The following is a 17486-nucleotide window of genomic DNA, read 5'->3' on the forward strand; positions in this document are numbered from 1 at the left end:
TCTGTCACTGATTTTGATGATATCCCTCACTGTCTGCTGAAGCCTCTCCTTGACCTTAATTTCCAGGTGATTTCTAGCCTGTCCAGCTTCCTCTTTAGCATCATGTCATCCACTTCCAAGCTACATCGTGGCAGTGAACATGCATTGAATGTAGCAATTCAAATTTGACAGATTGATTTGTTTTTTTTTCTCAAAACAGAGCTGTCAGGATCAAACCTTCTGCCTTGTGCATGATAGGCGACAACCTGTTGCACTTCTGTTCCTGAGATTGTGGGGTTACGTTTGTGCAGGAGCAGTCGAGACAGATGTGTTTTTTTCCAAGTAGAAGATCTGAATAAAATGCTGATGTACTTCGAGAAAAACAATTGCAGCCACACAATAACATTGTCATACTTCTGCCATTTGTTGTAGTCTTGGACATGAGGAAAAAAGTAGAAGTGGAGTTAGAAATATATTTAAAAATGACAACCACTGCTTTTGTCTTGGGACTAGATGTCACCACTGCTTAGATGATGGGATTGGAACTGCAGCTGATGCAGCACTAGGCTGTAGTCTACACTTGGAAAGGACTGAGCAGCATGGGTGGTTTGCTGTTAGACATTAGTGCATGGGTCTCTAGGTCCCAACACTTGTGGCTAAACAGGATTCTTTTAATTTGATCCACTGCGAGCAGCATCCTTGAAGATCATTTGTTATGGCAAGTACGTCACAAGTAATACCTCACAACAACCAAGACTACTAGAATTGTGTTGTGTGCAAAAATGTATACCTTGTTTCTGCAAATTGCAGGTTATTCATACTTGCCCATGCATAACAACAGTTGGAGTGTCTTTACCTTTTTTTTTTGTCTTGTATGTTAGACCCAGTCACATGACAGTACTGTATTTTTTTTAATTGATACAGTATGTGAATGCTCTTTTATAAAATGTTCTGCAGTTTTGATGTTTTACAGTTCTGACTTCCCATGTTTATATTTGCTATAATATTCCTCCTCCTTTTTCTCCCAACAGGGTGTTATTAACAAAGTTGCTCCTAGCCACATAGGCTGTCTGGTCCATGGGTGTTTCAATGCTTCCATACCAAAGCCTTATAATGTCACCCCTGCAGCTTGGCAGGGTATGGGCTTTAAAGTGGGAGATCAGCTGGAGTTTGAAGTGTTTAATATGGACGCTGATGCTGCTGGTGTGTTTTGTATTCGGGGAAGACTGAACACAGATAGGTATGTATAGAGGTTTTAAAGCTCTAAAACCAGATAAATAGTCCTAGTGGAATTATTGGCCTGTACTTAAATCTTGCAATAAGTAGTAGCAGGTAACTTCCATGCCACCTGACGCACTGTCCCAGTTGGCTGCAGCCCCACTGATTCTAGCTTTGACCTCCTCATTCAGATTTCCCTTCTCCTCAACCGCCCCTCCCAGATACAAATCAACCTCTCTGCAAGGACCACTGGTACTGTCATGAGCTGTTGCACTTTAATTGTAAAGGTGGGTAGTCCCAAGCGAATCAGCTTATTCTTAATGCATCCTATGGGTCATAATGAGTTATCACTTATTTTAATCTTATAATCTTCATTTTCCTTTAGTAGCTCTGTTGAAATAGAATGTAGTCAAACTCAAATGCAGGCATATCTATGTTTCTCTCTCTGTCTTTTATATGTGCATATCTATATATAGAAAGATACTAAACAGAGATGCAGACCAATGCTTCCAGACTTTTCTGGTACGTTATGATTTTTAAGCCAGTTACCCTCATAGTTAGAAGCTTCTGGTGTCTTTCTAGTGGTGTGATTGTCTAGTGAGGTACACCCCAAAGGCAGCATTGAATTGAATAATTGGCCTAATCCGTGATGAATATAAGGGGACAATGACCTCTTAAGAACTGCTGATAGTCAATTGGCATTTGTGCTGAGTAGAAGGACTTTCTAGCTTCTGTCATCATAGTATTATCAAAGGAGAGGGAAATATCAGACCAAGTTCCATGGTCTTTAACGTTATTCTTGTTTTGGAGTAGATTGTGGTCTATGATTTATGCTCAGGTAGGTTCTTTCAACCAGTTGTGAGAGTATTGTCCTTTTTATCATTTAATTTGAGCCCATTTTAGTACACTAGATATCTGAGTGCAGGTTTTCTTTGATGGGCTTGGGCTTCAGAGGGGGACTTGGAATTGATTCCTGGTTTACAGTCAACTGCAGACTTGTTTAGCAGTAAATCTTTGTTCATGGTCTGGAAATCAGAAGAGTAAATGTTGAAAAAGAATTCCCATCATTCATCCCTGCAAGACCCTACTGGTCACCTTCATACTCCCTGCTGAGATATCTTTTTTCCTGCACCATGTAGTTTTGTCTTTTAGATAGTTGACCTCCATCTTACAAGATATGGCTCTATTTGTAATGTATTAAACTTACTAATTATGCTAGCATGGGGGATGGTGTCCTGTACCTTGGCCAGGTCAAGGCACACCATGTGGACAAACATGACTGCTATCAGTAGCCTGTGTTACCCTTTCAAAGAAATTAACCAGATTCATTAGACAGGATCTCCCTTTATAGCAGGTCTAGCTTGATGAGACTTTTAAAATCCTACTTTATCAGGCCGGTTATATGTTTTGTGACTTTGTTAATAAAACCTTTCAGGATGGTGATCCTGTAGTCTCTGGAAGCAGTGTTGGGACCACATTTGGAGTGGTATCACCATTGCAATGCACCAAACCTCCAGAACAAAGCCAGTAGCTAAACTCTAGTTAAATAGTTAAAAGTTCTATAAATGTCCAATTATATCCTCCTCCTGCCAGTGTCTGGATTGTTTTTTGTGCAAGATATTAGTGCTAAAACACTACCATGGGAATGTAAGGCTAGGCTTCTTAAGATCCTCACAGATTAATAGCCTAGTAAGTAACCATGATCCATGAGTGGCACTGCCAAGGCTTGCTTAGTACTGTTTATTCCCCATCTATTACTGCGTCCCACATAGAGTGCATATTTGTAGTGATGATGGGGGGAGGTGTCTGAGAGATTCAAGGATAAGTAGCCTTTGGGTAGTCATCATTTTCAAGTTTTTAAGTAAAGTTTCTGACGTTACCCCTGTTACAGGGATATTCTGATCTACTGTATACCTTGAGGAGTTTTTTCCTTTTATTATAGAGTTTAATTACGTTTTTGGTCTGTCATAAGTTTCTTAAACATTCCATTATATTTTTATGTGATTGGGACTGCCAGTTCTGTAAATTATCTAACTGGGTGCAGAACTCCTTTGTGAAGGTACTTGCTGAGGCAGTATCTGGGGTGATGCTGGTACTGCTATAAGTGAAGTTTGAAACTTCATCATATAACTTGGTAAGATTTGCATGCTTGAAATCTATGAATTCTGAGATATTGGTTTCAGATTAATATCTAGTTTATTTTCTGACTTAACCTGAATTTGGTAATGTGATACTATGGGAGTACTGCATGAAGAAACTATATTCTTAAGGATCAAGTCAAGAAAACTGTATCCTGTAATGGGTTTAACAGTCTAATCCAGGGAGTTTGTTTATTAAATCTAAGAGCTTTTGGACATATTTTTCATTGGCAGAATGTGTGCTTCAGTTTGAGTGCCCGTTTAAAGTTCTCCCAAAATAATGGGACAACTTGTTAATATGGAGTTTGTACATTTATGAACCTTGCATGATTTTTCTAGAGAGGCTCCTGTAACATAGTGTAAACTGATAGCTGGTCCTGTTAGTGATTTGGAGCTTAGGAATTTCAGTTTGTGGGTTTCTTGAGCAGATATGGATGTGTTCTAAATGCAGGAGAGCTTCAAGGTTGTACAGCTTGTTGAGATGTCTGACACTGATTAGAGCCAACTTAATGTGATCCTGTTTTGGATTTGATATGTTGGGTACGTTGATATGTCTGTTAGCTGGAATCTGTTATGTGGCAGCAAAAGTTTTAGCCAGTATGCAGAAGTTGTGGAACGAGAGATGCAGACCATCCTTTGCAAAACAAGTAGGTTTGATCAGCATCTCATACCATGCTGATACTCTCTAGATCCCCTGGAGTTATGCTAACTACTTAGACAAATGTTGAAGTCTGTTACCTTTCCTTTATACCTAGGTGTCATTCTTAGGGAAAGGAGGATTGCAGTCAGGACCACAGCCTTCCCCGCAATTGTGATGGAGCATTCTGACTATTCTCCATTCTCCCTTCATATCCCTCAGGGTTGTGTGTCCAAGCTCATTCACCAAGATCACCACACCACTCCAGATTCTACACCATGACATAGTCCTATTTGTTAGGTGAAAGGATCTTAAAGACCCTTTAAGTATCAGAGATCCTGGCATCAGAAAGAGAACTCATCATCACCCTGAATTTGTTCAGCCTGTAGAGAACAGAATCAGTCTTCCAGACTATATAGTCAATGGTCACTAAAACAATTTTATTTGTAGAGTGGTGTGGTATGCTACATTTGAGACGATTTATGGATTGTGACTCTTTGAAAGTGTGCCTGAAGCTGATGTGATGTTGGATTTTCACTGAGGCCTAGTCTTCATGGGTCTGACTGGCTTTGGCCATGACTTTTTTTTTCTTTACAGCCTCTACATAATACATTTTAATGTGGGTTAATATAGAATGCTGTGATTGTATGTGTTGCTCTCACAGTTCACAAGGCTTCCATTTTGTTAAATGTTTGCATCTCTCTCTCAAACAGAATTTCTTGTATTGAGTAAGAGCTCATTATGAAGACACTGTCTAAAGATGCCAAGTGCTATTAGTCTGGCAACAGAAAGGAAATCAACAGGATGACCTATCGGAGATTTTTAGAATGAGTTACACTAATACTGAATGCTATGTGCAGTTAGCAAGATAATTTAATGTGCTACACTGTGGAAGAATATAGAAAGTAGATTTTTTTTATGGATAGTTTACTCAAGCGATAATGCATGCCAAGGTGGTTTGATATCAGGACATCAGTGCCCACCCAAGGGTGGTGTTGTGATGCCGCATGCAGGAAGAGAAGTACCTTACCACCCCTAGAATGGCTTTAGTTCCTAAAACCCACCCTGTCCAGGTATTATTGCACTTGGGGAGTAGGCTATATGATATATTTTTTGTATTTCTTACAGTTTTTTTTTTTTTGTGTATGTATATATGGGTTTCCTTTGGAATCTCGAAATACTGAAATGTCGAATTTCAGTATTTCAAGACCAAATTGGCGAATCTACAGTTGTGCGAAACTTCAGCATATCGAACCCGCGGTACTGATGGCGCGTTAGGGTAGTGTTATGTTTTTTAAGGGTTTTGGGGAGGGTTTGTGTGTATGTGAGTGTTAGGTATGGGTTAGGGTAGGTAGGTAAGAGTGTGCGTGTCAGTGTTGAGAGTGGTGGTGTTTGTATGTATGTGATGTGTTTGTGCAAGGGGGGGGTCGAGAATGTGTGTTGGTGGGTTTTCTGTCTTTCGTTGTTTAGTGTGGCCTCGGAGTTAGTATATATATATAAGTAGCGCGGGTGTGGGGGATGCATCCCCCTACATGGGGGTGCAGGGGTCTTCACCCCCTGCTTATAGGAAGGGTAGGTGTGTGTTTTTGTTTTGTTGTGTTCGTGTGTGTTGTTTTGCTTTTTTGTAGTGTCAGGAGGTGGGTGTATTTGTTTTTTGTGTGTATGGTGCAGTGTTTAGTTTACATCCGCGGTTTTGATTTTCGGGTTTGTGAGTTTTCGGCTTTATAGTCTCGAGATACTGAAATTCAAAGTGAAATATATATACATATATATATATATATATATATATATATATATATATATATATATATATGAGAGATTAGATAGAGATGTACAGATAGCTGTAGAGGGAGGTAGATTAGATAGATATGTAGAGAGGGCAGATTAGATAGATATGTAGAGAGATAGATTAGATAGAGATGCACATATATACAGATGTATATTCTATATAGATGTGTGTAGGTGGATTGTACACTCTAAATTGGCCCTAGGTGTAAGTGTGTGCCTTCTGTGGAAGGTTGGGTGCCGGCTGGCATCTCGACACTGTAAAACTCCACCGATAATCATGAGCGGACAGGTTATCCTCTGTAGCGTCCCCTAACTGGGAAAAGCCGAAAGAAGAAGTTCTACCTAATGTTTCAAACTTAACACACAGACCATGTACAAAGTCCAAACAAAAGCTGGCTTATGCGGATCTACTGTAAAACTGCAATTTATTGTACTTTACACATTGAACAAGTGCTTTTATGACCTAAATAACTTGTGCTAGCTTTATCTGAATTGCTTTTACTGACAATTTTCCAGTTGTACAATTGTGAATGATTGATTTATCTTTAAAATCTGACACGTGTTTATTTAGTGCATTGCTCTCTTGCTAAGGTTTCTTAGCTATAAATTCTAATCCATTCTTAAGTGTGCTACTTTACCCCCCCAAAAAAAAAACTTTCTGAATGTACTATTATAAAATATCTGCCTGTTGCTGCCTTAATGCTTACCCTAGAATCTCTGCTTTTCTCTTTTCCTAGTTGAACTTCACATTTACCTAAACTAACATACTGCAGCTCCCGAATAATGGTGTCTACAGGATTGCAGCAATTGAAAAACACAACAAAAATTGTTTCTCCCGGCAATTAATCAGAGTAGGTTACACATATAAAAAGCATTTGTTAAGTTTTCTCTTACAGTGCTGTGTAACTAAGCAAGTCACCATTTTGGTCAGCCATAGGGCTCTTTTCTACTTGAGTGTTTGCCTACTTCCCCTGTAACTAAAGTACACTGACTCTTACATTTGTCTCTCTCACCCTAATTTTTACAGGTATAATTTGTATTTTTCTGGCTTTCTAACGCTCAGACATAAATTCCTGTTGAAAGTTGTACTTACTTGTCTGACATTTGTATAAGTAACCCTTTTAAAAATCCTCAAAATTGTATGCTGTTGGTCTGTCTTTCCTGCTAAACATAAGTAAACTTAAAGTGCTGAGTGCAAGTAACATTACAGTGCTGAGTGCAGATTTTAGGCCCTTGCATTCAACTTACCTCTGGTGCGGTGTCTTGAGTCAATCCAAGGTATTCCTGTAACCACTCCTACTGCCTTTTCTTTTCCCCCACCCCCTCTTTCCTCATGCAGGTTAAACTGCTACAACTTAGTACAGGCATTGGTTTATCCCTGCTCTGCTTGCCCTCGCTTCGCTTGGGCTTGCTTCGTACCCCACCCTGACCCCCACCCTGACCCCAAATCTCTCCTGCCCCTGGTGCTGATGCATTTATTGCTACTAGACCACACCCCACTTTTTAACCCAATCAGTAACAACTGGTCACTCAACAGCACCACCCTCAACCTGATACCACCAGCTCTCCAACTCTACTCTTCCTTTTGCCTAAGTTTCAAGTCTCATTCAGTAGGTATGCTATCACCCAAATAGTCTTATTAACTCTACTTCTACCCCTTTTACTCATCCCATACCTCCTAACTGCCTAAGAATGTCAGGATCACCCAGGTTTCCACTACCCTAAATTCCAAACATCATCCCATCTACAACAGATAATAATGCACCCTTACTCACTCCCCTCATGCTTACCTCCTTAACCCTTAAGTACTTCCGTCTTACTAGATCTAGTTACATTATTCCTAAAACTAGACATTACAAAACTTTATTGAAAATCTTAAAACTCATGCTCTGGATACACTACATCCTCACAAAGGATGGCAACATCCACCCAAACCCTGGTCCATCCCCACCTGTTGGCCCTAATCCCCCTTCTATATCCCCTACCACCATAGCACCAACAAATAGACCTCCTAACTCACTGCTAGCCTGCCATCTAAACATTAGGAGCATAAATAACAAAACTCGGCATCTGCATGACCTCTTAGCTGTTCATTCCCCAGATATATTATGCCTAACTGAAACGTGGCTAAAGCCTGCCACCAAGGACCATGAGATTCTGCCACTAGGGTATAGTACGTTTCAACTAGACTGTACCACCAGAAAGGGTGGTGGGTAGCCATACTTTACACGTCTACTCTGTCTGCATAAACACCCAACAACCACCCCAGTTCAATAATACTGAAATTCTTATCTCAAAACTACAAATTAACAAAAACAACAATGTAAACATTGTCTGTGTCTACACTCCCCCAGGGAGGAACACAGAAACCTTAGAAGACTTCTTATATTGGTTATCCAAAAACTACCCCCAAGAAACAATTGTTCTTGGAGATTTCCACATTGACTGGCATACTTGCTCTTGTGAAACCTCCACAACCCACATAAACCTCTATGAATTTACTCAAATCATAACCTCCCCCACCAGGACAGGAAAACCCAATAACAAGGAAAGTACCCTAGACTGGATACTCGTCAATACCCATCTTCAGTCTTATAAATCAGGCACTTTGCCTGATGACCTAAGTGACCACTGTCTTACCTGTGTAATCAAGCTCAAAGTAGACTGCTCCTACCAACCCACCTATAGAACACTAAGAAACAACAAGAATTTTATTCTCACCAAGTTTCAAAATGAACATAAGGCATGTAACTGGTCAGTACTAAAAAGTCTCCCCTAGATGGAGCAGTAGCATACTTTAACACCAAATTCCTTGCTATTGTTAACCATGCTCCCAGCCCCTCTATTAGAACCAAAGATGTTCATCGTGTTTCACTGTTGCAGTCATTACACTTGGGTTATCCTGCTGGCAGGCTACCCGCAGTCGGCCTGAATTCCAAAGTCCTGGTCCAGCGTAGGTTGCTGTCGCCTCTTCCCTGACGTCAGTGCACTAGGGGTATGTAAGATACAGCCAACGCCATTTTCTTCAGTCTTTCTTGCCGCGCAGTACCCGAAGCAAAAGCAGTTCGCAAGTGCCGGTCGGCCGACTCCTGAGATTTTCGAAATTGAATTTCAGAACCAAAGTCTTCATTAAATCTAAGTACCCCACTGGGGAAACTTTTTCTTGCTCCAGACCAGTGTCAGTAAAAGGTAACAATTGTACTTCTTGTGGGAAGCAAATACCTCATAAGGATTTTCACTCTTACTGTATTCCTTGCCTAGGCCCTGACCACGATGTTGCTAGTGGTCGGTTTTGTGCTAGATTCAACCAATGCACTATTTAAGCGTCTGTTTGACTTTGCTTTACATTACTTTGGCCGAAGGTTTAACTACATAATGCCGTTGGAACAACCGACGACCGGAATTCATAAAAAAACGTAAAGACAAAGAAAAGGACAGGCATCCGAGGTCCAAAACCGACGACGAAGCCTCTTCTAGGCCAGTCGCTGGTTCTCAGTGAGGCGCTTCCAAAGCCCCTGACACCCGCTACCTCAGAGCCACAGGCCACCTCCGACTCCCGCGTGGAGGTATTGGGCCTACGGAAGCTATTCCCTCAGATGGGTCCAGAGCCGCTGAGCAGGCATCGGCTTCTGAGGGTGTTCTCAGACCTACACAGCTTACTATCAAGTCCACTTCAGCAGCCAAGGCAAAGTCTAAAACACCATTAAAGACAAAGAAACAAGTACAGCATTCTCCTGGACAGTCATCCATGCCAAAGAAACAGATGCTTAAAATGGCCGAGGACCTAATTACTTTGATCAGGGGTTTCCATCCCCCTCCTGATAAAAGGCCTAGGCAAGACACTGACTATGACTCCTCTGTCCACGTTTCTATTTCCTCTGATTCCTCTTCAGAACAGGGATATTCTCTTCCTCCCTATGAGGACTCTGATGCTGAAGATTCTATCCCTTCAGCCTCTCCTCCTGAGGATTGCTCTTTTGGGGAAACCTTGCACACCATGAGGGAACATTTCCATTGGGAGAGCCAGGATTATTCAGAATCCAAGAAAAGGCTCAGAGACATTCTTTTACTGCCTCAGCACAGGCCCCTTGCTATCCCCCCTGTACTAGGTATTGTTGATGATGATTTTTCTGAATCCAGTTTGTCTCCTGATTCTTTACCCCCTGCACCAGTCGAGCCAGATAGGTACTACAGGGTCCGAGACTCACATAAATTTCTTTAAAAAAACCCTGCTGCTGACCCAGAAACAATTTCTCAGGGTCCCAAAGGGGTCAAGGCTTCCACTGCAAAAAAACCCTGTTCCCTCAGATAGGGATTCTAGAGCACTGGATAGATGGGGGGAAAAAGTTTACACTTCTGCTACTTTAGCTGTAAGGGCTTTAAACTGCCAGTTTCACATGCTTAAATATCAACAATATCTAATGTCTTTGCTAAAACAGAAAATGCTTACAAGCTCAGAATATCCTGACAATAAGGAAATGCAGGATTTATTGCATGCAGCTGAACAAGTGGGAAAGCATACTCTGCAATGTGGTTTTGATTCATTAGAGGCTTCTTGCAGAGCCGCAGTTGCAGGTTCTGTCATTCGAAGGCATACTTGGTTAAAAGAACAAAGTTTACCTGATCATGTTAAAGCAACATTATTGGATGCTCCATTACAGCATGATACTTTGTTTGGTGTTAAGGCAGAAGAGGTGTTCAGAAGATGTGTTAAAGAAAATGGAGGATAAAGCAAAGTCAATGCAGGCAGTAAAGGATTTCTTACAGGTTCAGCCACCTAGATTTAGCAGGAACTGGCCTTCTAAAAATTGGTCCTTTCCAGTGTCAGACAGGCCACAAAGAGGCAGATACAGATGCCCAAGAGGCAGATTTCAGCCCCAAGGCTCATACAGACCTAAAGAATGGGGTGCTTCAGCCCCCAAAGGCGGAGAAGACAAATCACAACCTTATAGGAAACAGTCCCAATGACCGAATGCCAAGCACTTACCTTTTGGCAGCACCCTTAGGGGGGAAAACTGGCACTTTTCTCACAAAATTGGCACATGATCACCCAGGACAAATGGGTACTGAATATTGTTTCTCAGGGTTACACGTTCCACTTTCACACCCTACCAAGGTCAAAAGGTATGCCAGACCTGCCACAAAATCAATGGACAGAGGCACAAAAACAAATTTCTGCTCTCATGGACATGAGAGATATTCTAAAAGTACCAAAGCAAAAACAGGGACAAGGATTTTACTCGACTTTTCTTGGTACCCAGAAAGGGCAATGCCTGGAGACCAATACTGGACCTGTCAATTCTAAATACTTTCCTGGATGTTCCAAAATTCAAAATGTTGACACTGCAGCAACTTCTACCCATGCTGGGCAAGAAGGCTTGGCTAATTACTTTGGACCTCAAAGAGGCATACCTGCATGTCCCAATCAGACAATCTTGCAGAATATACCTCAGATTCATAGCTGGCTCAATGCATTACCAATTCTCTGCACTGCCCTTTAGCTTATCTACTGCACCCAGGGTCTTCACAAAATGTCTGGCACCAGTAATTGCATTTTGCAGACAAAAAGGAATTCAAATATACCCCTACTTGGACGACTGCCTTATTCAAGCAGAGAGCAAGGACGTTCTACTAAAGCATCTGGCGTTTGTAAAAAGATTACTAATTTGCCTAGGGTATACAGTAAACGAAAAGAAATCAAAACTAGTGCCCTCTCAAGGGAGAATATTCCTGGGTGCAAGCTTAAATACAACTTTCCAGATGGCTTATCTCACGCCAGACAAGCAAAGGCAACTGACTCATTACTTTCAGATGATGGCAGCAAAGACCCAGCTACCTGCAAAAAACATTCTGCAGGCTTTGGGCTTCATGGCATCCTGCTAATTCCATATGCAAGACTGCATATGAGGAAGCTACAATGGTATCTAAAAAGTGTTTGGACTCAGCATTGCCACAGCCTGGAAACAATAATAACTCTCTTACTCCCTTCCTGCAACAGGAGTTTCGATGGTGGGCACTGGCCTGTCACCACAACAAGGGACAGCTTTTCACTTTACCCACAGCCAGGCAGATACTAACAACAGATAGATCGGATTATGCCTGGGGGACACACATGGCAGGAAAATGTATTCAGGGCACGTGGCCCGTGGACCAAATGCATCTCCACATCAATCAAAAAGAGATGCTAGCTGTACAGAGTGCCCTGACAGCTTTCAAGGATCTACTACATCCAGGACAACTACGACTAAGGATGGGCAATACTACAGTTATGTGGTACATAAACAAGCAAGGGGGCACACATTCCTACCCCATCTGCAGGCAAGCCATGACTTTGTGGAACACAGCACTAACCTATCAAGTACATCTGCAGGCACAATTCCTGCCAGGAAAGAAAAATACTCTGGCAGACGAAATAAGTAGAAACCTCATGGACCCTCACGAGTGGAAACTAAATCCACAGGTTTTCAGCATGATAACAAGGAAATGGGGATGCCCAGACATAGATCTTTTTGCCCCCCTCACAACTGCCAACTACAGAGATTCTGCACAAGGACTTATCACTCACAAGCATGGAAAGTGGATGCTCTGTCATTCAGCTGGAAAACCCTAACAGTTTATCCCTTTCCACCACTGCCTCTCCTTCCCAAGGTGCTCCTAAAAGTCAGACAAGAGAAGCCAAAAATTATTCTGATTGCCCCAGACTGGCCATGCCAGCACTGGTACCCAATCCTTAAGAGCTTGTCTCAAGGCCCAGCCAGGTCTTTACCTCAAATTCCTCATCTTCTGACGCAACAAAACAATCGGATCCTGCACAGCCAACTCAGAACCTTAAATCTGGCTAAATGGCAGATGATATAGCCACTCAGAACACACCGCTCTCTAAAGCTGTTATGGATGTCATTTTGGAAGCCAGGAGGCCTAGCACCAGGAAATCTGAGAACATCGCTCGCCGTTGGCGTCCTGGGGCCGAGGATCACTGGCACATAAGCCCGTAGGTTCTGGACCCTGTCCTGAGTGAGAAAAACTTGCAATAGTAGAGTGTCCAGCCATGCCCCTATACATTCCATGGTCTGTATCACGTTCAAGCGGGACATGGAGATGTTGATGGTAATCCCTAGATTGACTGCCAGATGTAGGAAGGAGTCTCTGGCCATACAAAGTAGACACGGTGGCAGCACTGAGGTGCCAATTGTCTAGGTAAGGAAACACCTGAATTCCCTGAAGCCTCAGGTGAGCCGCTATGACTGCCATAACCTTGGTAAACACCCTGGGGGCTGTGGTGAGACCGAAGGGTAAGGCTCTGAACTGGAAATGATTGGCTCCCAGCTGGAAGTGAAGGAATCTCCTGGAGCTTCTGCAAATTTTGATATGGTAGTAAGCATCCTGGAGGTCAACCGAGCACATCCAGTCGCATTCTCGGAGGTAAGGTAGAATGAACTGCAAGGTGACCATCCAAAATTTCTGCTTGGCTACAGTCAGGTTCAGGGTTGACAGGTCCTATATGGGCGTAAGGTCCCCCGTCTTTTTTGGCACTAAAAAGAACCTGGAGTAAACGCCTAATCCGGACCGATCTGGGGGGACCGATTCGATGGCCCGACTGTGAAGCAGCTTTGAAATTTCATGCGCTGCTGCCTCCCCTTTGAGCAGGTGGAACATCCGGGAGGCACTTTGGTTGGACAGGTGGGGCAAAAACTGGGATGGAGTAGCCTCTGGATATAATTTGAAGTACCAAACAGTCTGTTGTAATGGACTCCCAAACTGTTAGGTGCAATGACAATTTTTCCCCGACTGTCTCCAGAGTAGGACAGTCGGGCAACCCCTCAGGGTTGCTGCGTAGGTCTGTCCGGGAATGTCTCCTGAGACCCAAAGTCCCTCGGGCCCCCTCAGCCTCTGGGGAAGCATCTGTCTTGTCCCCCCCTCTGCCTCTAGGGAACGTGTTGTCCTGAGTGTCTTGGGAAAACTGAGATTTTCAGAACCACATCTTCTTTTGCCCTCTCTGATTCCTAGAAAAGGATCTTTTAGAGGGCTAAAGAAGCGGACTCCGGTGGCAGACAGAGTCTTCCCGTCCTTCTCACTCTGGATCAGGTTGTCATGAACTGTCTTCCCGAACAGGGAGGAACTGCCAAAGGGAGCATTTGTGAATGACGCCTTGAAGGGGTCCAGGAATTGACAGAGTCTGAGCCAAGTGTGCCGCCTCATAGCTATGCCATTCCCAGCTGCCCTAGCCGTTCCTTCTGTGGCATGGGAAAGAAGAAGCATGGACGTGTTCGAAACAGATTTCAGAGTTGACATTTTCGCTGAGAACAGCCTATTGTCCTCTGGTGACAAAGACTCTGGGGGCGACAGCGAATTCAGTGACTAGGTCTCGCTGGAGTAGGATGACGTGTGCCAAATAATTCAGCGCTCGTATAGAAAATGTCGCTGAAGAAAAGACTCTCTTCCCAAACTGATCCACTGCCCTGGACTCCTTGTCTGGAGGGTGGACCGAAGAACTTTCCTGAGCCACTTCTCTCTTGGTGGCAGCTGCAACCACCATAGCATCTACTGCGGATCCCTTGTACCAGGCCTGTTTGTGGGAGGAAAAAGGATCCTGTCCGGGCGTTTGGGTATTGGCTCTATGGTGTCAGGCTCCTTCCATGCCCGCTTGATGAGATTCACTAATGGATCTGCAGGAGGGGACACCCAGGATGTAGATGGGCCCATGCCAAAGGCCAGGAATACTGACTCATCCGTAGCAGGTTTTGGGGCTGACTAACCTCCCCTCTGGTGGAGTATTTCCAAGATGTCGCCAAAGGAGAAATCCACGGGAGGTGACCTGGGGGAACCTTCACCTTCATCCAAGTCTGTATCTTGTGTGAGGGACTCAGGGGATTCCATGTGCCTCCTCTTACATGAGTGCGTACAGGGAGCCTTCTCAGTGGGACTCTCTGAAGAGGACTCGTAAGTCACAGGGGGTTCCACGACGGGATCCACCTGGGGGTCCTCTAGCACGGGCTGTCTCTGGGACAAACTGGAGCCAATGTAGAGTTCTTCGAATCCAAAGCAGAAACTGGTAGCAGGCCCGTAGTTACCAGCTTTGCCTTCCTCTCTTTTAAAGCCCTAGGAATGAACCCTGCACACACATTACACGGCAAAGATAGGTGGGGAACACCCAGGCAAATAACACACAGAGTGTGGCCATCAGCCAGTGAAAGCTTGTGGCCACACTGTGCATTTTTTAAAAGTTGGCTTTGGCTGCTCAGCCATCACCACACACCACTCAGCCAAAACTAAACCAACAAACACACACAAAGGACGGTTAGGCCTACACTACTTCACAATTCCTAACTTTTTAAACTACTATTTTTTTTTTTTTTTTTACAGAAAAACTGATGAACGACGAAGGGGAGGAAAGGGATGACCAAAAAAAAACTACACTCACACACTAAATATATACCAAAAAGTACCACTTACTGCAACCAACTTGGAGATATAGAGACCACTATGTGTACGCATGAAGCGGCAAATGAGATCTGGGAAAGTAGATGTGAGGGATTATGGGTAAGGGGAGGAGCTTGGAGCAGATACTTGAAAAATGTTGCCTGCTCGGATCCGATATGGATCCGAATACCCAAAGGTTGCAGATAAATTAATTTAACTACTTCAGATCATTATTTTCAAACTTACATAACATTACATTCAGGTTTAAGACACTCTGAGCAGCAGTTATACAATTGACCCCTTCCTGAAATGGAGTGGTAGAAAAAAGTTAGAAGTAGTTGAAGGTATGGCACAAGAAATAGAGAGGTCACTAGTCGGGGTTAGTGCAAGGACATAACCAATGAGTTTTGAAGTACTTCTTGAGTTTGGTTTTGAATTGGGTTAGTGAGGGTTCTAAGGTCAAGTCAGCTGGGAGTCTGTTCCATATTTTTCCAACAGAGTTGGCAAACAGAGTCCCCAGCTGAGTAGTTGGATTTGTATGTTTGAACTAGGAGTCTAGTGGATGATCGCAGTGGCCGGGTGCTGGTATAGGGGCTGATAATATTTTTTAGTGCAGGTGTATTTTCTGGTTGGTAAAGGACTTTATGTGCCACTATTAACTGGTTGAACTGCAGTAGGCTTGGCAGTTCAAGCTATCCTAGGCGATTTAGGTTGCGACTGTGGTGTGTCCTAGCTTGTCCTGCCATAGGACTGCTTGTTGCCTGCCCTGCATGTAGGACTGAAACCATTGGAGTGCATGGTTGTTTAAGGAGAAGGCCTTCAAGGTATTTATAAGCATTTTGTGGTCAACCATGTCAAAAGCCTTGGATAAATCTAGAAAGAGTGCTGAGGATAGTTTGTTGTTATTGCGGTTGTGGTTAATGACGTTAGAGAAAGAGAGGAGGGCAGAAGTAGTACTGTGGTGTGGCTTAAAGCCATGCTGAAAGTTGGAAAACAGCTCGTTCTGTGTGAGGTAGTGCATGAGCTGTATGTGTACACACTTCTCCATAATTTTAGCTAGAGGTGACAGAATATGACTATGGGTCTAAAGTTTGACCGTTCAGTGGAACTGCCTCCTTTATGGAGAGGTATGACATGGGAAATTTTCCATATGGTGGGGTACAGTAGCTTCAGATATAGTTCTGTTGATCAAGACTGAGATGGGGTATGCTATGGTGTCAGCAGCCTTTCTGCAGATAGTCTGCTGGGAGGAGGTTGGCAGCCAGGGTGGTGGGTCTTAGTTTCTTAAGTAGGGCACGAATAAGTTGAGTAGGAACAGGTTGGAAGGTAAAGTATGTTTGGGTACTGGGTGTGGCTACATTAGAATTAGAGCCATTGGGAGAGAGTTGGCTGGCTAGAGACTGGATAGTCTCTGTGAAGAAGCTGTTGAAGCTATTAGCACTGTCTGTTGGGAAATTTTGTTGGGAAGCTGGGGGGGGAGGGGGTGTGTAGTGGCGGTTTGGCCTGGGTGGAGTAGTTTGTTTATTCCTGCCCAGAACGTTTGAGGTTAGTTTTGGTGTTTTTGCAATAGATGGTAGTAGTGGTTCTTTTTGTCTAAGGTTATGGATTTTTTGGTGTCATTCCTTAGCTGTCGGAATCCTAGTTGATCAAGTGGGGCTTTTGTTTTTTGGTAGGTGGCCCATACTTTGCTTCCCTGTACGTGCCTTCACATGAGGGTACTTCAGTGGACCCTGGCAGTTCAGTGGTCTTGGTTAGACCTCCCCATGGATTGTCCAATACAAATCAGCAGAGCCTGCAAGATTTCTCTTCTCTGGTGGCTCCAATTGCCGTAAATCTTAGCAGGTCATCCCTTCATAATGCCCCCAGCCCAAGTCACAGTGTCCACGGATGCCTCCCAGCTCAGGTGGGGGGCACTTTTTGGGGGGAGGATGGTCCAATGCACGTGGTCCCAGACCAAAACCAGTTGCATATTAATGTTCTGGAGATGAGGGCAGTGCTTTTAGCATTGCAAGCCTTCCATACTGTTCTTCCCCCGGGGCCGATTGCAGTTCAGTCAGACAACATGTCTGTTGTCTAGTACATCGATAAACCAGGAGGAACCAGATCTTACCCTTTCTGCCGCAAGGCCATGAGAGTGTGGGAGTGGGCGATCTCCACCAGTCTGTTTCTGATTGCAACGCACATCCCGGGACGCTCCAACATTTTAGCGGACAGACTGAGTCAGGCTATTCTAATGCCATACGCGTGGTCTCTGAAACGGTCAATAGCAGAGGAGATCTTCCTTGCGTGGGGTCACATTTGCTGCG

General features: G+C 43.7%; 1 protein-coding gene across 1 annotated transcript in view; it reads left to right on the forward strand.

The window, feature by feature from the left end:
• The window catches only part of POLR1F (RNA polymerase I subunit F), a 171798-nt gene that overhangs the window by 116542 nt on the left and 37770 nt on the right, over positions 1 to 17486 (forward strand). Inside the window, exon 3 of the mRNA XM_044064717.1 lies at positions 1011 to 1219. Coding sequence (XP_043920652.1) covers positions 1011 to 1219 — 209 coding nt within the window. The remainder of the gene's footprint in view (positions 1 to 1010; positions 1220 to 17486) is intronic.

The sequence above is a fragment of the Protopterus annectens genome, chromosome 3.part0 (assembly GCF_019279795.1).
Source record: "Protopterus annectens isolate FY-2018-M chromosome 3.part0, PAN1.0, whole genome shotgun sequence".
In the NCBI taxonomy this organism is placed as follows: Eukaryota; Metazoa; Chordata; order Ceratodontiformes; family Protopteridae; genus Protopterus; species Protopterus annectens.